The sequence below is a fragment of the Caretta caretta genome, chromosome 3 (assembly GCF_965140235.1).
Source record: "Caretta caretta isolate rCarCar2 chromosome 3, rCarCar1.hap1, whole genome shotgun sequence".
In the NCBI taxonomy this organism is placed as follows: domain Eukaryota; kingdom Metazoa; phylum Chordata; order Testudines; family Cheloniidae; genus Caretta; species Caretta caretta.
The window spans coordinates 86,466,014-86,489,594 of record NC_134208.1 but is presented as its reverse complement, the minus strand read 5'-3'; the positions used below and the strand labels follow the sequence as shown (position 1 = coordinate 86,489,594).

General features: G+C 45.6%; 1 protein-coding gene across 1 annotated transcript in view; it reads left to right on the top strand.

The window, feature by feature from the left end:
- REV3L (REV3 like, DNA directed polymerase zeta catalytic subunit) overlaps nucleotides 1–23,581 on the top strand; it is a 253,067-nt gene that overhangs the window by 92,098 nt on the left and 137,388 nt on the right. The window contains exon 2 of the mRNA XM_048844767.2: nucleotides 12,778–12,967. Within this exon, the coding sequence (XP_048700724.2) occupies nucleotides 12,778–12,967 (190 nt within the window). The remainder of the gene's footprint in view (nucleotides 1–12,777; nucleotides 12,968–23,581) is intronic.

The following is a 23,581-nucleotide window of genomic DNA, read 5'->3' as shown; positions in this document are numbered from 1 at the left end:
CTTATGCCAAAGGAGAATCACATGACTCCTGTCTGAAGTGTCTGGGAGAGGCACACCAACCAGATAAGTGCAAGATCTGCAAAGGCTTCAGACTAAGGACCAAAAAAGAGGGAATTTAGGCTGAAACTGCTTCTTATGGAATCGGCCCTCCATCCTGAGGTGGCATCTGACCCCAAACCCAGCACTTCGGTGTGGAGCGCGCTGGCCTCGGTAAGGGAAGCCATGGCGTCAAGAAAGGACTCTGGCTCCAGGGACCCTCAGCACTTCCATTCCCCAATGCTGAAGACCTCTTCTGGTGCGAGTGCCCGGCACTGTTCCCATTTACCAGTGCTGCACAAGAAGACGATGGATAGAGGGCGCTCTCCCACTAAAGTAGTGGAGCGAGCAGGTACCAGTGGGGTGTGTCCCACCTCAGGACACCCTGCTCTGGCTCCAACTCTGCTGACGCCATTGACTCCGGCCTTGCGGGGCGGTACGTCGATTCCGGTTCTTGTGGACTCCCTGGTGCGGGAGTGTTGGGAGGAGGACATAGACCTCCCTTCCACGCCGGACACTTAGCAGGCAGCTAGGGACCTTATCACGATGATGGCGCAGTCCCCCGCACCGGTGCCACAGAGAAGCACTGTGCCCTCGAGAGGTAAGCGGACAATGATGCAGCACCTCTCTCATTGCCTCGGTACAGCTCCCCAGCACCATCTCCGTCTGCACTGCCCGGGTTGCTGAGGTCGGACTATTCATGGGACTCAGAGGCAGAGTCATACACCTCTTGCCAGAGCCAGAACCATTCCTGGCACCGCTTAAGCAGGAAGAAGGGCAGCTTCTAACCGTGATGTCCTGGCCTCCGCAATGGCAGGCACCGGCTCAATGGCCCTTCTGGACACTATGGGCTTACCACCAAGCACAAGGGCTGGGGTCCAGATCCCTTTCAGAGGTGCGGGTTCCTCCCATCAGTGACTTCAGTGGCCCGGGAAACCTCTGAGAGGGCAGGAGATTGGCATGTGGGTTGGCACCAAGACTGATGCGGGTCCCGGCACCAGGACTTGTACTGAGGTGGGCACTGGCCTGGGAACCAGCACCACCCCTGGCACCGCACCAGGTGTCTTGACACAGGGGGATCCCTGCAAAACAGCAGGGCAGAAAGACCTGTTGCCCTTGCGGGCATCGTCCTCATCATCCCCGGTTGAAGCGGTGGCGGGCACTTCCACCACACTGCCTGCCATGGACACCAGGGCACACCAGGAGCTGCTCAGAAGGGTGGCTCAAAACCCCAACATGAAGGCGGAGGAGGTCTCAGAGGAGACGGACCCTATGGTGGATGCTCTGGTCCCTGAAGGCCCTTTGCCCCTCATTAAAGCTATCCAGAACACCACTAAGGTGCTATGGCAAACACTCACCTCTCTTCCCTCCCTCCCCGCATGCGAAAGGGGAAGAGTGGAAATATTTTGTGCCATCCAATGAGTATGTGAACCTGTTTACCCATCCTCAACTGGGTACTCAGCCAACCAGAGACAGGGACAGCCGAGGCGGCCAACTAGAGAGAGAGACAGGGACAGAAGAGGCTGACTCCTAAGTCTAAAGAGGTGAAGAAGCTGGATCTCTTTGGTAGAAAGGTGTATTCTACCGGGGGGCTCCAGCTTTGCATAGCCAACCAGCAGGAGGTGCTGAGCCACTATTGCTACAGTTCCTGGAACACATTGTCCAAGTTCCAGGAACTGCTACTGGCAGACTCCCACTCTGAATTTGTGGCTGTCCTGGAGGAGGGCAAGGTAGTCTCAAGGGCCTCCTTACAAGCCTCCCTGGACTCGGCGGACTCAGCTACTCAGACTATGACAACCACAATAGCCATGAGATGCAGCTCATGGCTTCAAGTCTTGGTACTCCCGCATGAAGTCCAAAACACCATCCAGGACTTGCCTTTTGATTGTTCAGGACTTTTTTCAGAGCAAACAGACAGTAGGCTCCATAGCCTTGAAGGACTCGGGGGAAACCCCTTAAGTCCATATGGCTGCATACTCCACTCCCCTAGAGAGAGCCATTCAAACCGCAAACCTTCTTTTGCTGCTACTCAGCTCCTTCGAGGCAGGACTATAACAGGAAGCAGGGCAGGAGTAAGGAGGAGGCCCTCTCAGACCTCCTCTGGTCAGGACCAGGGTGCAGCAAAGCAGCCCTGAGACTCTAAGCCAAACTTTTGAAGGTGTGCCTGGGGGCGACACACCAGTTCAAATCCCAGATCCTTTCCCTCCCTTTGTGAATCGTCTATCCCATTTCTGCTGAGCCTGGATTCAAATAACCTCAGATCGATGCGTCTTGAGCATGGTAGTGTTGCCTCAGTTTCCCTAGAAACCAACCCAGGGTTACACTTATATTGTTTTTATTAAATGCTGCTGTTGGATCAAACAGAAAAGGGATGAGGCTTATTCATGCACACACACATTCATCGCATTCATACCCTCGTGCACCCACACACTCACACAGGCGAAGAGTTACTGGAGACAGCATAGGAAGCCGAGAAGCCGAAGCGTAGTAGACCTGGTGTGTCTGCCTGCAGTCACAGAGCCGGGCCAGTGAGCAGGTCAAGAAGCCGGGGGCTTGTGTGTATGCCTTCTTTCTTGTGCTGGAACAGGGCGGCTCCTGTCACGTACACTGAGTTTCCTTTCTGTGTCCGTCACCGAGAAGCATTCCCAGGCCTCGTTCTTTTCATGCATACCAGGTTCTTCTTTTCTTTACAGCACCCCATGATTGCCTTCTCAGGGCAGATTACATCAGACACTCCTGGCTCCGTGATCTATTCTCCTTGCAGTTCCTCTCCGCCCAGTCCCACATACACTCCCTTGTTTACACTCTCTCTGATTGCTTGACGGGGGAATTGCAAAGCTTTGAGGTTTATAAAAGTGGTAACTGAAAAGGTTACAAAGCTTGCAAGAGTTACAAAGCTTAAAAGGCTATGCTAACAATAAGTAAAGTTACAAAGTTGGCAAAATGTTACAGAACTTAATGATCATACCAGAAATGACTGAAAAGTTACAAATCTTACAATCGCATTCTGCTGGATTGAGCGGAGGCTTTACATAGAATGATAGAATATTAGGGTTGGAAGGGACCTCAGGAGGTCATCTAGTCCAACCCCATGCTCAAAGCAGGACCAATCCCCAACTAGATCATCCCAGCTAGGGCTTTGTCAAGCCTGACCTTAAAAACCTCAAAGGAAGGTGATTCTACCACCTCCCTAGCTAACACATTCCAGTGCTTCACCACCCTCCTAGTGAAAAAGTTTTTCCTAATATCCAACCTAAACCTCCCGCACTGCAACTTGAGACCATTACTCCTTGTTCTGTCAGCTGCTCCCACTGAGAACAGTCTAGATCCATCCTCTTTGGAACCTCATTTCAGGTAGTTGAAAGCAGCTATCAAATCCCCCCTCATTCTTCTCTTCCGCAGACTAAACAATCCCAGTTCACTCAGCCTCTCCTCATAAATCATGTGTTCTTGTCCCATAATCATTTTTGTTGCCCTCCGCTGGACACTTTCCAATTTTTCCACATCCTTCTTGTAAGCGTGGGGCCCAAAACTGGACACCGTACTCCAGATCAGGCCTTACCAATGCCGAATAGAGGGGAATGATCATGTCTCTCGATCTGCTGGCAGTGCCCCTACTTATACAGCCCAAAATGTCGTTAGCTTTCTTGGAAACAAGAGCACACTGTTGATTCATATCCAGCTTCTCTTCCACTGTAGCCCATACGTCCTTTTCTGCAGAACTGCTGGCTAGCCACTCGATCCCTAGTCTGTAGCAGTGCATTGGGTTCTTCCGTCCTAAGTGCAGGACTGTGCACTTGTCCTTGTTGAACCTCATCAGATTTCTTTTGGCCCAGTCCTCTAATTTGTCTAGGTTCCTCTGTATCCTATCCCTACCCTCCAGCGTATCTACCACTCCTCCCAGTTTAGTGTCATCCCATTTCCAATTGGGATATTCTCTCCAATTCTGTTTCCTCCCGCCTTCCCACCCATCCTCTCCATCCCTCTCAGGAGCAACTTCTAGTTCAGGGGTAGGGGGTTCTACTCCTGTTATTGCCTAATCATCAAGGCCAAGGGTGGGCCCAGACCTATTTTAGACCTACAAAACCTAAACAGATTGGTGAAGAAGCTAAAGTTCTCCATAGTCTCCCTAGCTTCCATCATTCTCTCCCTCGATCTGGGGGAGTGGTACGCTGCCTTTGACTTGAAGCACGCATATTTTCACGTGTCCATAATCCCGTTCCACAGATGGTTTCTCTGATTCGTGGTGAGCAACACCCACTATCAGTTCACGGTCCTTCCCTTCAGCCTCTCAGCGGCCGCTCAGGTGTTCACCAAGTGCATGGCAGTCATGGCAGACTTCCTATGGAAGCAGCAAGTGCAAGTATTTCTGTTCCTAGATGACTGGCTAATCAAGGGCCGCTCTTGGGCCAATTGGAGGACCCAATTGTGAGCCTGAAGCAGATGATGGTCCACAGGCTTGGCCTCATTCTGAGCATGGCAAAGTCAACCATAACCCCCACGCAAAGGATAGAGTTTATCAGAGCCCTCCTGGACTCCAGTCAGGCCAGTGCATTCGTCCCGGAATCTTGCTTCCTTGCCATGAGCACCATCATAGAGGATCTGAGAAGATTCCCCACTGCTACGGCATGGAATTGCCTGAGACTACTCATGCATATGGCTGCTTGCACGTATGTGGTACACCATGCTAGGCTGCGGTTCTGTCCCCTTTAGGTTTGGCTAGCCTGTGTATACAGGCCAAACCAAGACCACCTAGACAGACTGGTATCACTCACTCCTCACATCCTCGAGTCCCTCCAGTGGTGGCTCAACCCGCAAGCAGTGTGTGCGGAAGCTTTTTCCAGAGCTTTTCCAGAGCTCAGCCATCGCTGTCCCTAATCACAGATGTGTCGGTGATGGGATGGGGGAGTGCACCTAGGAATACTCAGGACTCAAGGTCTTTGGTCCCAGGCAGAACTTTCACTGCACATCAACATTAGGAAGCTGCGTGCGGTGTGCCTCGCTTGCCAGACGTTCCAAACCCATCTACAGGGCAGATGTGTATCGGTATTGACAGAAAATACCACACCGATGTTCTATATAAACAGACAGTGTGGTGCTCACTCCTCTCCCCTGTGTTAGGAAGCCCTCAAGCTGTGGGACTTCTGCATCGCCCACTCAATACATTTGGGGGCATCATACCTTCCAGGCTCACAGAATGAACTGGCCAGTAACCTTAGCAGGTCCTTTCATGGCCACGAGTGGTTTCTCTGCCCGGATGTCATGATCAACATTTTCCAAAGGTTGGGATTTCCCCAAATAGACCTGTTTGCAACAGGGAGTGTCAGCAATTCTTCTCCTTCCTGAATCACAGTCCGGGCTTGCTTGCAGATGCCTTTCTCCTTCCTTGGAAGAGGAAGAAGTTTTTGATTTGGTCTCTGCAGAAGGGCACTCCTCTGTTGCAGTCATAAATTCCCTTCATTCTAGACTGTTTACTTCACCTAAAACAGCAGGGTCTAGCGATATCGTTGATAAAGGTGCACCTGGCTGCTCTTTCGGCTTTCCATCCCGGCTCAGCTGGACGGTCAGTATTCACTAACCCCTGAGGGTTGAGGCTGGCAGCTTCCTCAAAGGGCTAAATAGACTGTACCCACAAGTAAAGCAGCTGATTCCCCCATGGGATCTCAACCTGCTGCTCTCGAGGCTGATGGGCCCTCCATTTGAGCCTCTAGCAACATGCTCTCTCCTTTGGAACCCCCTTTGTTGGAAGGTGGCATTCCTAGTGGCTATAACGTCAGCCAGGAGGGTTTCTGAGCTCAAGGCCCTGACATCCAAGCCACCTTACATTGTGTTCTATAAAGACAAGGTGCTGTTGTGGATGCACCCAGCATTCCTCCCAAAGGTAGTCTCGCAATTTCACATGAATCAGGACATTTTTCTTCCAGTGTTTTTCCCTAAGCCACATGCTAATAACTGGGAATTGATGCTCCATTCCCTGGATATCAGATGAGTGTTAGCTTTTTACATTGAGCGGACAAAGTCATCTCCAAAATTGACACAGCTCTTTATTGCAATGGCTGAGTAGATGAAGGGGCTCCCGGTGTCGTCCCAAAGGATCTCTAATAGATAACAGCCTATATCAGGGAGTGCTACGATCTAGCAAAGATACTGGCCCCAGCATTAATGGCGCACTCCATAAAGCGCAAGCTTCGTCTGCAGCATTCCTGGCCCAGGTTCCTATTCAAGATATCTGCAGGGTGGTGACGTGGTCATCTGTTCACACCTTTATGTTGCACTATGTCATCATACAGCAGGCTAGAGACGATGCTGCATTTGGCAGAGCAGTGCTACAGTCTGCGACTAGGTGAACTCTGACCCTTCCTCCTAGGGACTACTTGTCGATTCCAAGTAAGTGATTCCCATGAGCAATCACTCAAAGAAGAAAAAAACATTACTACCTTTCATAATGGTGGTTCTTCGAGATGTGTTGCTCATGTACATTCCAAGAGCCACCTGCCTTCCCTCTGTTGGAGTATCTGGCAAGAAGGAACTGAAGCGGCGGTGGGTCAGCAGGGACCTATATACACTGCCATGAAGGCGTGATTCCAGGGAGCTCCAGAGCCGACCCAATGGAGAAAAACCTTCTGGCGACTATGCATGTTGTGCGCGCACGCCTACTTGGAATGGACATGAGCAACACATCTCAAAGAACATAGTTATGAAAAGTAGGTAACCGTTTTCCAATGGTTGGTTACCTTCACTGTTTTAAAATTTATGCCATATTTCTAGTCTAAATAGAATATCTTCAACTTCCAGCCATTGGTTCTTGTTATACCTTTGTTATCTCCTAGATTGTGTATGTTTTCTTCCAGGACACAGATAATTTCGAACAGTGTAGGGCCAAGAGCCAATCCTTGCAGGACCCCATCAGAACCACACTCACTCAGTGATGATTCCCCATTAATAGTTACGTTTTGAGACATGTCAGTTAGCCAGTTTTTAATCCATTTTGTCTGTGCCATGTCAATTTTGTATTGTTTTTAATCAAAATGTGCATTATCAAGTCAAATGCTTTTCAGAAGTCATAGGTATATTACATCAAAACTACATTTTCTTCATTCAGAAAATATATAACTTTTATGCATTCAAAAATGTTCAATAATATTGCCAGAAAGCGTTAGCAGATCTATCCTATCAAGTGAAAAGAATCTCATGTATTTTACCACTTTCTGAAACCTTGGTCAGCTACAACCACATAGATGAGCAGCATCCCCAGTTGTGTACATCCTGTTAATAATTACCTCTACCCCAAAATGGAGAGCAGTGAGTTTTTCCACTTAAAAGATTCCTTACTTTCTATTTCCACTGCTGTGGTGGTACTACTAATAATAAGCACATTATATATAAAGCAGAAGTTACACACATCCTCTTTTTTTAAAATGTTCAGTTTTCCAGGATGGGCAGAATTAAATATAGATGAAAATATTAAACAAAATCTCTGCATCAATCTATAAAGTCAATAAAGTATCCCAGCATGGGAAAAATCCCATGTACAGGGTATATCAATGATATGTCTTCAGGAAGCATTTCCCAGTTGATGGAACAAGTGCTCTGGGTTCTCATTTGCTGACCTGTGGAAAAGCTGGAGCAATGAGTTTAAGTTGTAAGCTGTTTGGGACAGGGAGCATATAGCACAATGGAGTCCAGGTCCATGATTTAGGGCTCCTAGGTATTACAATGATACAAATAATAATTAAGCTGAGGGCCAAACTGTCTCCTGGCATTCCTAAAGATCAGTGGCATTGCCCCCACCACTTCATGTACTGTGAGCGCATCTTGACCAGAGCCGGGGATTGAGACCCTTCATTGTAATACTGATAAAATATATGTTGGTTTTACTTATTGCTTTTGAGTATTATCTTGCTGTAGTCCTATGGTAGAACATCTTACATCTGAGTACTTTGCATACAAATCACAGTGGTATCTAGGCACTTCATATATACGTAGTGTGCAAAATTCTGCTCAGAGTTACAATTTTGCTCTGTTGCTACAAAGGAGATCCTCAGGGTTACAACAGAATGTAGTCCTTGAACATGTATGTATATAGCTGATGTTCTTCATTATGTAACTTAATCTGTTCTGTATTGCATTTGCTTTGATTTAATAAATGTGTTGACAGCATAAAAACAATTATTGAACTGTGGAGCTAATCATATTAATGTAAATTTTAAAAAAATCATTAAGAAGATAGTTTTTCACCTGAAGGTCATAGATTCAAATCCAGTGCAGTTCAGTAGTTTCCAAAGTTGTTACCTGATGGCTGCTGAGAAGATTGTTAAACAAATAATTGGTATACATCCATTTCCTAATGAATGTACACTTCAAAGCTGACATCACAACTAAACTTAATTTAAATCTTTATTAGCAATCTCAATAGGTAGGTAAACATCTATGAATGGGCACAGGGACTGAATTTACTTCTTACCACAGTAGTGATACCTCCAAAACAACGTAAAGGTACATTGGCAGAGATCTTCTATGCTCATGTTATAGTATTCTGCTGTGGAGAAGTAGAGATCTGTTGTCAGAACAAGTAAATATTTCTCCTTGTCATTGTTTAACTTGGATCGCTTCCTTTCTTAACTGTCTCTCTCCCCCACCACCAGCACCACTCCCACTTACATTAAGCGGTAAAGTAGTTAGTTATGTATCAGGTAAATTGGGCAAACCTTACCTCCAGTACTACCTTATATTTCACGTAGGTCATACTCTATTGTAGTTTAAATGAAACATCAAAATAATGTAACTGCATGGACTAACAATGAAGTGGTTGTGGCTTATTGAAAGCGATTAGTTAACTGTCTGAATTCTTGAAACATTTTCCACTTGCAGTCGCCAAACTAGTGATGTTAGCAGGCAGCAGTTACAACACACGACTTATTTGGGGAGGAAATGAAGCAGATTAGAAAGATTTGCCATTTACTGAATAAAAACAGTAATTCCTTCTATTCAGTTAGAAATAAATATGAGCAAGTTGTGTATTAAAAATAAAGGTGTGCTAGTTGTAATTGCAAGTTGTAGTCCTGTGGAACTATGGGAGACTGTTAGTTCAAGATGGAACATTGCATAATGGAGGATGCAAATCACTGTTGCCATGTCCCTATATGATAGTCTATCTCTTCTCAAACTTTCTTTCATTTCCTAAGATATGGGAATTGCACACTTGATCTTCCCTGACACAACATACATAAGAAAGGCAGTGTTAGGTAATATCTCTTTCTGAGTTGTTATAGCTACGGTAACTCCTCACTTAACATCCTCCCGCTTAATGTTGTTTCAAAGTTACATCGCTGCTCAATTAGGGAACATGCTCGTTTAAAGTTGTGCAGTGCTCCCTTATAACATCGTTTGGCTGCCTGCTCTGTACACTGCAGGTAAGATTTTGTGGAAGAGCAGCAACTTTACAAGGGAGCATTGCATAAGTTCCTCTTCTCCACCTCCTCCTCCCTCCCAGCACTTCCCCCACCGCCAAACGGTTGCTTGGCGGCGCTTAGGACTTTCTGGGAGGGAGGGCAGGAGTGAGGAAGCACTGCGTCTCCACTTGTCCCCCCTCCCTCCCAGAAAGTCCTAAGCCTGCCAAACAGCTGTTTGGCGGTGCTTAGGACTTTTTCGGGGTGGGGATGCAGCGTGCTCCGGAGTGGAGGGGAGATGGAAAGAGGTGGGCCTGGAGTGGAGTGGGGATGGGAAGAGGCGGGCCTGGAGCATCCCCCAGCAAAGTCGACTCCTGTTCTTCTCTGGGTAAGCTGCCACTGCTGCTGCAAAGGTGCTTCCTAGTGTCTTTGCCTGCAGCGGGCTGTGCCTGTGTGGGGTAAGCCAGGGGCACTTCCCAACCACAATACAGTACAGTACTGTACTGTACAGTATATAATGCCTTTTGTCTGCCCCCCAAAAATTTCCTTGGAACCTAACTCCCCGCATTTACAGTAAAGCTTATGGGAAAATTGGATTCGTTTAACATACTTTCACTTAAAGTGGTATTTTTCAGGAACATAACTACAACATTAAGTGAGGAGATACTATAATTTCTTTTGGAATAGGACATAGCAGCCTGTTAGCAAAAGTAGAGCCATTTATAGCAGAGGTTCTCAGTCTTTTTCTCTGTGAGGCCCACCTCGACATGCTATAAAAACTCCAGGGCCCATGGGTGGGTGGGGGGAACCCTGGGGAAGGGGCCTTGGGCATAGGCGTAGTTTGATTTCTAGTTTGGGGGGGCAGGGGCCAGTGGGGCTCAAGCCATCTCTGCATGGTAGGGTCCAGGGAGGGAGCGCCACCTCCACCCCGTGATTCACCTCAGCAGGCCACCCAGCCTGTCTGGGTTGGCGGGCGGGGGCATGCAACCAAAAATTATAACTCAAAGGTGGGGGGCTTAGCTCTAAAAGTTTGAAAACAGGTCAGGGTGCAGAGAGGAGGCTAGCTAGGGGCTGTATGCGGGCAGGAGGGTAGCTAAGGGTGCGGAGAGGGGATGGCTAGGGGCTGTGTGCAGGTAGGGTGTAGCTCAGGGTGCAGGGAGGAGGGTAGCTGGGGCTGTGTGTAGGCAGGGGGTAGCTCAGGGTGCAGAGAGAGAGGTATTAGGGGCTGTGTGCTGTTATGACTCCCCTGTGGTCCCTTTTCCCAGGAGGGGTCTGCCAGCCACAGATCCTGGTCTCCCCACCCAGGGGGCTCTTACTGGCTGCCTCTGTGGGAGCAAAGGGGGTTGGGATCAGAGGAGCAGGAGAAGAGGGAACACTGCCGCTGCCTGCTCCATGGCACCAGCCAGAACAGCAGCTGTCCCGCACTGCTGCAGCTTCCCGCCTCCGACCTGGGCAGGGGGCAGGGAGAGGAGATGGGGGGAGGTGTGGAGCTGCCCCCCGGACTGCCATTTTTTTGTGCTGCAGTTTGGGGGCAGGGGCAATGCCCTCCATGTTCCAAACTCTGCCCATGGGCTCAGGGCTTCTGCCCCACAGGGAGCACCAGGGCTTGAGCCTCCTGGCTTCAGTCCCACAGTAGATGCAGGGGGAGCGTCATGCCAGGGATTAGGGCTTCAGCCCGGCACTTCCTGGCTTCAGCCCAGGTGGTGGTGATGGGCGCCGGGGGCTTGCAGATCCCCGCTTGAGAACGGCTGATTTATAGGCTATTTAATACATGAGATCAAGAAAATGTAGGTCACCTGAGAAGTCAAAGCAACCGCAGTAGTTGTATGAGTATATCCAGCCTACTATTAGCAGAAATGATGGAGGTGCCTCACAGTAATGATGATTTCCCCTAACATAGATCTGGCTTCTTCTCTGTTTTGAGCTCTGATTCCTCAGCATGTCCTGGAGATGTCATTACACTGACTGTTTTACATCCGTTTAGCATCTGATTTTTATTTTTTTAATTTATTTGATCAAGAATTCCAAAATTAGAGACATCTATGGAACAAATTGAAAAGGGTCAATTAATTAAAGATCAGAATCAAATTAAACTGAAGTGAATAGTTTTATGTCTAGCACTTTAATTCATGATAATACTGTTATGTCACAGGTCGAAGACTCTGAAGAATAAATCCAAGGCCTCCAACCTCTGTGCGTGAGATTTAGAAGGAGAACAGGGATATGATTCTGTTGCTACCTCGCCAGGGCTAATATTGGGTTGAAAAGTTAGTCTGTATTGAAAATATGGAGGGCTTTTAGTTTATCTCTTGATTGTTCTGTTTTACAACAAAGGAGTGGGCAAATACACAGGCTTCTAGAATCTTGTTTTTTAATTACAATATTAAAAATAACTGATGGAGATCTTAAAATACATTAAAGAAAAAAGTTAGATATGAGACACAGGATTTAATTTTTTCAGATCTCAAATCTGTAGAATAAGTTTCAAAACTTTATAATCTGATGCTGATTTATAGGTTCTCAAATGGGAATGTTTTATCATGCAGATCTTTGAATTATTTGAGGAAATGATGGATTTTTACAGATTTCAACAAGGCTCAGTGTTTTTGTTTTCAAAGCTTTCAAAAGCAACTGTAGTGATCAGTTATATGAATTTATTAATTATGCTGATCTTAATGAAAATTCTTATATTTTTGGAACACAAATCTGGAGTATTTAAATAGAGTTTTCAATAGATTTTTGATATGTGTGAAAATATCTCTGTGAAAATACATTCCTCATGTTACTGGCAGTACCATGATTGATTTTCTTTTGTTAATTGGTTAATATTGTGAAATGTGTATAGGCTATTTATCATCTTATGGTTGTATTGCTGTCTTTTTTCTTTGCATCAAGTGCAATAGAACATTTTCTAGCAGTTTTGGAAAAAATTAAATACCAAGTTTAGAGACCATCAATATGAGAATTTATTTTTAGCTTTCCTGAGTCTTTCCTGGAAAATAATCCCTCAAGAAAGAATATTATCTTATTTGCCCTGGGCCTTTTTATGCCTCTCTTCTTCGTTTGAGAAATCTTACCTTGCTGCACAATACTGTAGAGGAGAATGTTCAATTGATAGTTAAATATTTTTCAAAAAGCCCCTTTATTTACAGTTGGTAAGTTATTTTTTTAAGCAGAAGGTATCCTGTTTATTGATTATTAGGCAGGCAGATAGCTTTGGTTCCACTTGGGACACCTGGTAACCCAAATATGTGGATTTTATATTCATGTTAGTTGGATGACTGTACAGAATATTTTTACATCTGTTATTACATGAAAAAGCTGCTCAGCTTGACTTTCTTTTTCTTTCTAGGTCAGAAGACTTGTCTCCATTTACATGGTATCTTTCCTTATCTCTATGTGCCATACGATGGTTATGGGAAGCAGTCAGAACACTATCTTCGTCAGGTGGCGTTCAGCATTGACCGAGCACTCAATGTGGCTTTAGGCAATCCATCTTCTACTGTTCAACATGTGTTCAAAGTATCATTAGTATCTGGAATGTAAGTATGACTTACATTATGTTATTGTTAGTTTTGTTTATGTAGAAGGGTCAGCATACCTGGTTTGGCACTGGGAGGTCCACTGCCTCAGTTTGTCCTTGAACTCACCAGTAACTACACATGCTTATATACATCTAACACCACCCCTTCTTGGGGTCTGGTTTATTAAAATAACGTAACTGTAGTAAAATAACAGTTTAATGTCAACGTACAGTAGAACCTCTTAGTTACACACACCTGAGGAATGGAAGTTATTTGTAACTGTAAAATGTTCATAACTGAACAAAACGTTATGGTTCTTTCAAAAGTTTACAACTGAACATTGACTTAATACAGCTGTTTTTCATTTATTTTTTTAGTACTATGTTTAACACAGTACTGTACTGTATTTGCTGCCTTTAACCATCTTAATTTAAGTGAAACAAGCACAGAAACAATTTGTCAAAAATTTTTAAAACTTTCCCTTTATTATTTAGTAGTTTATTTTAACACAGTATTGTACCGTATTTGCTTTTTTTTTTTTTTTTTTTGTCTCTGCTGCTGCCTAATTGCGTACTTCCGGTTCTAAATGAGGTCTGTGGTTGACCTGTCAGTTCGTAACTCTGATGTTTGTAACTCTGAGGTTCTACTGTAAATAAAAGCCAGTATTTTCCAAACTCTACAGTTCCTTCAACCATGAGCTGATTTCAGTAGTTCTCCTTACCAAAACCTAGGTTCTGCTACTTGGTGTTTCCTAAAGAAAACCTCTTCCTCTTAGGTCTCCTGATTTTTTGTCAAGCCCTGCAAATGTGCGGATATCTGCTTTATATCCACTGACCATGTTTGTGGATCATGGATGGATATGGATCCAAATTTTATATCTAGAGCCCTGCACATCTGTGGATATCTGCGGACCATGTTTGCGGATTGCAGATCAGATGCAGATACAAGTTTTGTATCCATGCAGAACTCTGGTGTGTTTTTGTCCTTTATGTCAGGTTGCTACAGCCCGGTTGGTCTGGAGAGCCCCTTCCCCTGACCCCTCTGACAATGGGTCTCTTGCAGGGGCAATCCTGCAGGTTTCTCCCCCTCAGACTGCACAGGCTCCCTCTTATAGGAAATATCACTCTATTATCATGTGATGCTTGGTCGCTAGACACTGTAAATGGTCCAAGCCTTGAAACAGGGCCCTGGGATATGCACGTATGGCCCAGGACAACACTGTTTGCTTACTTCTTATTTAGTGTGTGTTTTTGCTGTTCCAAGAATTGTTAGGAATATTATTACCAGATGTTAACATTTAAGGATTCTCTTATTCACTATTTACTTGACTCTCGTAACCAGGGATTGAAAAATTTACTCATCCATGATGAACAAGAAGCTTTTCTGGATGAACATACGCAATTTCTGCAAAATCTGTTTTCATCTAGAAAAAAGGGTGTTCAACACTGGCCTGGCCTTGCCTGGCCAGCCAGTAGGGTGCACTTTTGGCAATCCCTAGTTCATAGCAATTATACTTATCAAGATAACCTTCCCAGCATGAACCATTGCAATTGTTCCTTCTGAAGACTGCAGACAGTGCCTGTGTTACAGCTCAGAGCTTACATAGGCTGCAGCAGAACAAAATCTGATCACTGTATTATTGGCTTTCACGGTTGCTATGAGAAACTTGAGCAGCAGTGAAACTACAGTAACTCCTCACTTAACGCTGTAGTTATGTTCCTGAAAAATGCAACTTTAAGTGAAAGTATGTTAAACGAATCCAATTTTCCCATAAGCTTTACTGTAAATGCGGGGGGTTAGGTTCCAAGGAAATTTTTTGGGGCCAGACAAAAGGCATTGTATACTGTACAGTACTGTACTGTGGTTGGGAAGTGCCCCTGGCTTACCCACACAGGCACAGCCTGCTGCAGGCAAGGACACTAGGAAGCACTTTCACAGCAGCAGTGGCAGCTTACCCAGAGAAGAACAGGAGCCGACTTTGCTGGGGGATGCTCCAGGCCCTCTTCTTTCCGTCCCCGCTCCATTCCAGGCCCACCTCTTCCCACCCCCACTCCACCTTCTCTCCGGAGCACTCTGCATCCCTGCTCCTTCCCTGCCCCGAAAAAGTCCTAAGCACCGCCAAACAGCTGTTTGGCAGGCTTAGGACTTTCTGGGAGGGAGGGGGGACGAGTGGAGACACAGTGCTTCCTTGCTCCTGCCCCTCCCTCCCAGAAAGTCCTAAGCGCTGGGAGGGAGGGGGAGGAGGCGGAGAAGAGGAATTTGTGCAGTGCTCCCTTGTAAAGTCGCTGCTCTTCCACAAAATCTTACATGTAGTGTATAGAGCAGGCAGCCAAAGAACATTATAAGGGAGCATTGCACAACTTTAAATGAGCATGTTCCCTAACTGAGCAGCGACGTAACTGAAACAATGATAAGCGGGAGGACGTTAAGTGAAGAGTTACTTTATTAATCTGATCCTTTCCTATCTGTGGTTTCTTGTAAAAGATATGATTAGCAGCAGAAGACAAGCACTGGAGCTATTCACTGGAGAGGAGGAACCAAAATTAAAAACTAAGCAGAGTAGCCTAGTGAAGACAACCCTTCTGTCTTCTTCCTCCTCCTCGATCCTGCAACACAGCCAGAAAGCTGCAGGGAGAGAGTAACAGATCCCATATCCCTCTCTTTAGCAGCTTGGCAGCTCTTTTGTTATAACTTCAAATCAGGTTCTGAATGCAAATGGTAGAAACTTTAGGTGCTGAAAGCTCTGTGATTTTACCTTCTCAAATCTAAGCCCTGCAGATGTTCTTGCATGCTTTCCCTGCTGTAGGAAGGACAATTAAGAGAAATATTTACTGCCTAAGTTTCAAAATATGGAAGAGACAAGCAGGCAGAGTCAGAGCTAAAGGAAGGATAATCTTTGAACACTGTATATACTGGTTGCCTGTCTGAAACAAAGAACAATCCACTAGTTCTCTGAATGTGTGTTATTGTGGATCTCGCTCTAAGGAGTCGATGCACCTCATATGCCTGAGACCAGAGCTTTTGAATAGCGATGTCCATTGGGGCCATGCATGTATCCTGTGCCTCTTTGTGTTCACATATAAGGACATAAAGGATAGGGCAGCCACAACCCACCCTCAGTTCCCTCTTACTACCTGTGGTGAAATGGAACCTAGCTAGTGTCTGATCCACTGGACTTCAGTTCAGGCTAAACTTCTCAAGAAACCTTCTTAAAATCTTCTGAGATATTTCAGATTGACTTTCATTCTTTTATTTACTTTTCAAGCCAAGTACAAAAACCCTCCCCCAGTACAGAAACTTAAAATATGGTGGACTCGAAACCCACAGGAAAACCTTTTCTGTCCTGCAGTGAACTGATTCCACTGAAAGATGGGCACAGAAGATATCCTGCCTGGGAGAGTCTCACATCCCAGTGGGTGCTCGGTCTGCCTCTGCTTTCTAAGAACACGCAAATAGAGGGATATGAGGCTGAAATTCCATCTGCAGGAGCAATCTATGAGAGTTAGCGTTGGATCTAGTATGGGGGCAGGAGCTCAACGAGGAGCTCTGTGTCCTCCCATAAAGAGGGATATAGAAAAACTTTGGGAGACAAGCTGGTATGTCCAAGTATGACATAGAGACTAGAAGAATGGAGCAGACTGCTGCACAGCAGGCTCTTCTGGTACTAGAAGTAGCCTCGGTATTTTGACTCCATCCCCAACAACACAGACTCAGAGTGCTCTGGAGCAATGCTAGGTACCGAGATATGCAGCAGCACTGACACAGTCCTGGGTACTGATAGAGCTTTACCAGTTGGTGCCGCCCATGGTTCTGGTGGATTCCTCTTCACCATCCCCAGGACATACCTTTTTGCTGGAATATCTCTACAGACCTCAACCATAGGCACACCAGGACTCTAATATTGGTCCATCCAACAATTCACCAGTCCTCCATAACCATACAGAGTGCCCTAGTGACACTAGAGTTATTGGTGCCTACCTTCCCGGGCCTCTAGGATGTAGTCCCCACCATCTCAGAAGAGAAGGAGGTCTCCTCTCTCTATGGCTTTGCTTAGCAAAACTTCAGTTACCAGAATACAAAGAGGAAGGAAATTCAGAATTGAATGACTCTTCTCACTGCCCAAAGACGACGACTCCTTGTTCCCAGATAAGGCAATAGCTTTAGCACCAATACCAGCACTGCACAATTTCAAAGACTTCCAGGAGCTCCTGGTGGATATCACAGACACCGTGGAGACTGAGACTTCACTCACCTCTGTGAAATCTCACAAACTGTTTGATATTTTGTTGGCCATTGGTCCAGCCGGAATTGCTCTTCTCATAAATGAAGGCCTCCTAGATCTGGCAAAAGTCTTGTGGCAAATGCCAGCCACTAAAACATGAATTCCCTGTAACATGGTACCCGCTGGAAGTTAAGAACTATTACCCACCCACCCCAACCTTGGCTCCCTTGAGTGTCCAAGAGAAGTCAAAGCCCACCAAAAACACACCTAAGGACAAGGGTCCCAAATGCGTAGATCTTTTTGGAAGAAAGGCATACACGCTGGCCTTGCTCCAGTGGAGGGTAGCTAACTCCCAGGCATTGCTGGCCAAATATGATTTTTTAACATGGGACAGAATGAGACCATTCCTGGCTTAGCTCTCTCACAAAATCAGAGAGGAACTGAAAGTGTTATAGAAGAAAGCCAACTTGTGGCCAAGACAGTTCTACAGGCAGTAATGGATGCCTTTGACAATGTGGCTAGGTCTATGATCATTGTGGTGACCCTGCATGGCTTCAGGCCTCGAGTATCCCTCCCAACTAACAAGCCACGACTAAGGACTTTACTTTGGAGGGCTTGGAGCTGTTCATCAAACTGACTGATAGCATCCTACATGCACTGAAAAATTCCCAGCCTTAACACTCACTGGGAATTTGCACTCCCCCATCCTATCAAAAGGTGTACCACCCTCAATCATTGCACTAGCAGAGACCACATACCCCATCTTACCCCAGGCAGATGGAGGATCAGACCAGGAAATACCCAGGGTAGAACAAGTGGCATCAACCCTCCTTGCCTTTGGCCCCACATTTTGCCATGACGCTCCATCAGAAAATTTGATGGGACGGTCAAAGCCTGTACAGGAACCAGCCCACAGAGAATGACTTTTGGAAGCTGCTTTGCCCCATACCACCAGGCATGGTCTGCTGTAACAGCAGGCAGATAGGTGCTGGAGATCATTATCTGTGGCTATCACATATGGACCCCTTTTCAGGGACCCCTCTAACTAGTGTCTGTTACAAACAGAAATGGCTTCATTGCTTTGTCTAGGAGCCATAGAGGAAGTTCCCCAGGAATATAGGGAAAGAGGCTTCTACTGCAGTGTTTCCTTATTCCAAAGACTAAAAGAGGTCTTCATCCTACCCTAGACCTGAGAAGATTCAACACACACATATGTACTGTCTCAGGTTCAGGTAATGCTTGGTAATGGTAATGCTTGCCTCCATCATCCTATCACTCCAAGCTCAAGACTGGCTCACGGTTCTAGACTTGCAGAAGGTGTGCTTCCACTTCACCACATCAAGCCCACAAGAAATACCGAAGATTCACAGTGCGTCCCAGCCATTATCAATAGAGTGTTCTACCCTTTAGACTTCCTACAGCACTGAGAGTGTTTACTAAATGTCTGGCCGTAGCGCGCAAAGGAAATAAGGAATCCATATTTGCTTTACCTAGGCAACTGGCTGATCAGAGGCCAGTTCCAGGATGAGACCAAAGCAGCTCTGGATTTCTTCTTCTACCTGTTCTCCTAGTTGGGACTCCTGGTGAACCAAGAAGTTGTGTCTTGTACTACACAGACAGTAAAATTCATAGGAGCATGGCTCAACTCTAGTCTGGCAAAAGGTTTGCTGCCAGAGGACCAGTTCCAGTCTCTTCAGTTGATAGCATACAACTTGTGGACAAGATTGACGACAACTGTATGTATGTGTCAGGGGCCCCGCGGCCTTGGCAATATGATCACATGTACGTATGTGACGCTGCTTGACAGACTTTGCCTATGGCCTCTGCAGTGCTGACTGAGAAAGTCTGTTCTCTATCAAGACATCTTGTGAGCAAACAAGTCACGGTCCTGCCTCATATCCTGTTGGAACACGAGTATGGTTATATCCAATGAACATAAGAAAAGGACAACCCTTCTCGGTCCCTTCCTCAGCAGTAATGCTAGTTACAGACACATCTGGGACATGATGGGATGTTCACTTGAATCACTTTCATATGCAAGGTTTGTGGTTTTAGGATGATCTAAAACTACATGAACATCTTGGAGCTGAGAACCATCACATTGGCTTGCATGGCTTTCCTACCTGTTCTCCAAAATGCTGTGGTGTAGATTCTGATGGGCAAAATGTTGGTGACACACTACAGAAACAAGCAGAGAATCATTTGATCATCCCCTCCCCCCCCGCCCTTTTTTTTTTAAAGGCAATCAGCTTCTGGGAATGGTGCCAGCATGGAATGAATCAGATAGCTCTGCATCTACTAGGGATCAGCACAAACCTGGTGGACTTCCTGAGTAAGAATGTGGTAACCAGCCACAAAAGTAGAAATCCATTCTAGACCTAATATTTCACCAGTTGGGAACTCCCACCATTAGACTTCTTTGCCATGTGGGACAACACTAAGTGCAAGGACTTTTCCTCTAGAGGAAGTGTGAGCGCGCTTCCTTTCTTCTTCGGTGGTTTGGAGGATTCTTGTATGCCTTTGCACCAATTCCCCTGATCTCCAGGATTTTACCCAAGATCAAAAAGGACAAAGCTATGGTCATTGAGATAGCCCCTACTGCCCAAGACAATTTTAGCTGACCCCAAGTCTTTCCCATTTAGTCAGGCACATCTGCCCCTCTTCCCTATGTGTCCCTGCAGCCCCCTGTTTCCATGTGGTCCTGAATCCCTCCCGCCCCCTGTCTCCATGTGGCACTGCAGCACTTCTCCCATTCAGCCCCTGGCTCAATGCTATCACTCCACTAGCTCCTGAGCCCGCGCCCCATCCTGTCCCCTCCACCCCCACTAACTCTTCTGAACCCCAGTCTGTAACCTGTCCCCTCCCCCCCAGCAGCACCATGTGCCCCACTCTGTCTGTCCTAACCTGGCTCCACGGACAGGATGCTATGATCAAAACAGCCAGCTGCTGGCTGTTCTGGTACCACAGTGGCCTTTGGTGGGTGAAAGGAAGAACTGCAGCACTTCTTGGGCAGAATGTATTTTCTGCAGGAAAAATAAATTCTGCACCAGACATGAATTCTTCACATGCACAGAGTTGCAGAATTCCCCCTGGAGTAGCATCTGTTGTTCTGGCAAGGTCTGGTGCTGTTTGAGTTGAAATGTCCTGGACTGTGGGGAGCTTGGTTCTGATGATAAGGTTGGGAGGTCATCTTTAGACCAGAAGAGGTGGTTTGGAAAAGATTTATTTCAGGACGTGGTCCCCATCAAGCATGGGATTGTAGTTGTTCGGTACCCCATATGGGTTCCAATGTGGGGTGGTAGGTGACTACTAAAGGTGTGTGGATGGTGGGCTTTTTTTTTTTTTTTGAACCATGTTCTCTTAGGGTATTTGTGTGGCCCATTCCATGCTTTGATCTACTACTCTGAAATGTCCTTTTTGGTGAAGGCAGTCTAACGCATGTTGAGGTATGTATTCCAGACTTTCTCCTTGAAGCATATTCTGTAATATCTGAGTGACTGGCTGTAGATAACAGATTTCTTGCTGTGTCTGGGGCAGTTACTGGACCTGTGGAGGTAAGCTTGGTGATCTTTTGGTTTCTTGTATATAGTTGTCTGTAGAATTACATTGTTGAAGCTGATCGTGGTGTCCAGGAAGTTAATGCTGTTGTGGAAGTGTTCTAGCGAGACTTTGAGGGATGGATGGTGGTTATTGAAGTTATGGTAGAAATGGATGAGGTAGGTTAGGTCATCTGTCCAGAAGATAAATTTATCTCAGGTATATTACTAGTTTTGTGGTGCATTTTTCCAGAAATTCTTCCTCAAGGTGGCCTATGAAGAGCTTGGCATATCCTCATACCGATGGCTATTCACATTGTTCGGACACGGTGTTTGTTGTTAAATGTAAAGTTGTTATGTGGGAGGATTAAGTGTTAGAGTGGAGATGTGTTTGGGATGGACATTTGTGTGTTGTCCGTTGTCTTGTAGATGTTCAAGGCAGCTTGTGCTGCTGTCATGGTGAGGGATGTTGATGGATAGGGAGATATCATCCATGGTGGCAAGGATGGTGTTCTGAGGAAGGTTGTTAATGTTGCAGAGTTTCTGGAAGAAGTCAGTTGTGTCCTTGAAGAAACTGGCCCTTTTGTGTTGTGAGTGGTTTTTGTGTGGTTTCTATGAGTCCTAATGTTCCTTCAACAAAATTTAATTACATGATCGCATACTAGTTCTGTTATAGGATCTCTGCCTTATTCAGTGCATAGGATAGAGGTGTTCACTGAAAGAGCAGCTATTGTAGAGTTTGTGTTTTTTCATTGTTCAGTATGTAGTCCAAGTTATTATTACCCTAAAGCATTCACACCCTGCTCAGAAAACAGAATTATTAGGATATGTCTACACTGCACGCTAAATCTGGGCTCTGACTCAGATTTGAGCTCAAGCTGCTCTTCCGTCCATGCACAAATCAGTCTGACTTGGGTCAGAAAGCACTCAGGATCTGGGTGGAGAGAGTGAGAGCACAAGTCCTACTGATACTTGGGTCCAAGCCCTGTCATTTTGCAGTGTAGCTCAAGCCACAGACTCGAGTCAGAAGGTCTGCATAATGCAGTATGGACACGTTAGCCCAAGTCCAGCAATTTTAAGCCCAGGTTTACAATGCAATGTGGATGCTCAGGTGAGTACTTCACAAACATTTTCACAACACCCCTGTGAGATGATGTGCTATTATCCCCATTTTACAGATGGGCAACTGAGGCACAGAGCATTTAAGGTCAAAAGTGTCCTTAAGTTTGGGTACCCAATTTGAGATGCCTAGGGTCTGCTTTTTCAGAGTATTTAACATTATATAGCACTTACAGCTGAATGTGCACAAAGCAATTGTTATCGCCATCACAACATATAGCAGTGAGACATGGCAGTTTACCAAGAAAGATGCGCAAAACTGGATGCATTTCATCACAAATGTCTGAGAAGAATATTGAGAATAACCTGTAGAGATAGCAAAAAGAAAAGGAGTACTTGTGGCACCTTAGAGACTAACCAATTTATTTGAGCATAAGCTTTCGTGAGCTACAGCTGAAGTGAGCTGTAGCTCACGAAAGCTTATGCTCAAATAAATTGGTTAGTCTCTAAGGTGCCACAAGTACTCCTTTTCTTTTTGCGAATACAGACTAACATGGCTGTTACTCTGAAACCTGTAGAGATAGGAAGACAAATGAAGTCAGAAAAATTACTGGACAAGATATCCTCTCACAAATAATCTACAAAAGAAGAAATCAGTGGCTGGGACATGTGCTGAGAATGGAAAAAGAACACTTACCAAATACCGCCCTTGAGTCGAGGCCAGAAAGCGCAAGAAGAAAGAGAGGAAGACTGCGAATAACATGGAAATGAACAGTTCTGAACAACATCAAGTACCTTAACATGAAATGGGAAGATTTGGAGAGAAGGGCAGTTGACAAGCAAGGATGGCAAATGTGGGTAGCCCAGTGTTCAGCAAAGCATGGGATGGACTAAGGTCTAAGGTAAGCACTTACAGCTTCATTGACTTAAGTTGAAGTTGTGAGTGCTGAAGACTCCTGCAAATCAGGCCCCAGAGTCACAAGTTGAGCATCCAGAAAATGAGGAATACACAGTTAGTGGCCACTTACAAAGTTGTGACTTGCCTAGCATCACAAGAACTGTAATAGAGGCAGGAGTAGAATCCAGTTCTCTAATGGTGGCATTCAACTTCTTTAACCAGGGGTCCATCCTTTCTCTTCCAGCAGTCCCCTTCCTCATTCATTACACACCTTTCCCAATTTCTGCAACAAGTGAGGCAGAGGTCCTACAGAGAGCAGCCTTCTTCACTACAATTCATCCTCTGAGCATGATCCATTCTGTGCACTGAATGAGACAGGAGTGCTGTAGAGAAAAATAGAATGTGATTGTGCAACTAAAACTGTATCATAATGCATACAGACAATAGGGCCAAATAAAGAGTCCACAGGTAATCTTAATTCAGGCATTTCCTAATTTCTCAGTGCTTAGCTTTGCAATCTTAATGTTCTTTTAATGTTATATGTAATTTTCTAGGTTTTAAAAAAAGGAAACTGAAAAATCCATCACGTGGCATCATGTTGACATGCACATGGGTCATGAACAGGATTGGAACCTTTAGAACCACCCCACAGACCTCTGCCACTTGAGCTAACAGAGTAACAGACAGAAGTAGTAGGTTAGCATTTTTTATGTGGGTCAAACATGACAGGGGATAGAGAGATACACTTCTCCAGTGGGTTTCACAGCTATTTGCTGATAGCAAAGGAATGTTGAGACTATGGAATCTTGTGTTCAATGTTAGGTTCTGGAAAGTAGCACGCTGTTGTGCCAACAATCCTTTCTACCCCTGTCCCATCTAGCTTCTCCCTGTCTAGCCTCGTCTCCCTGCCCCTGTCC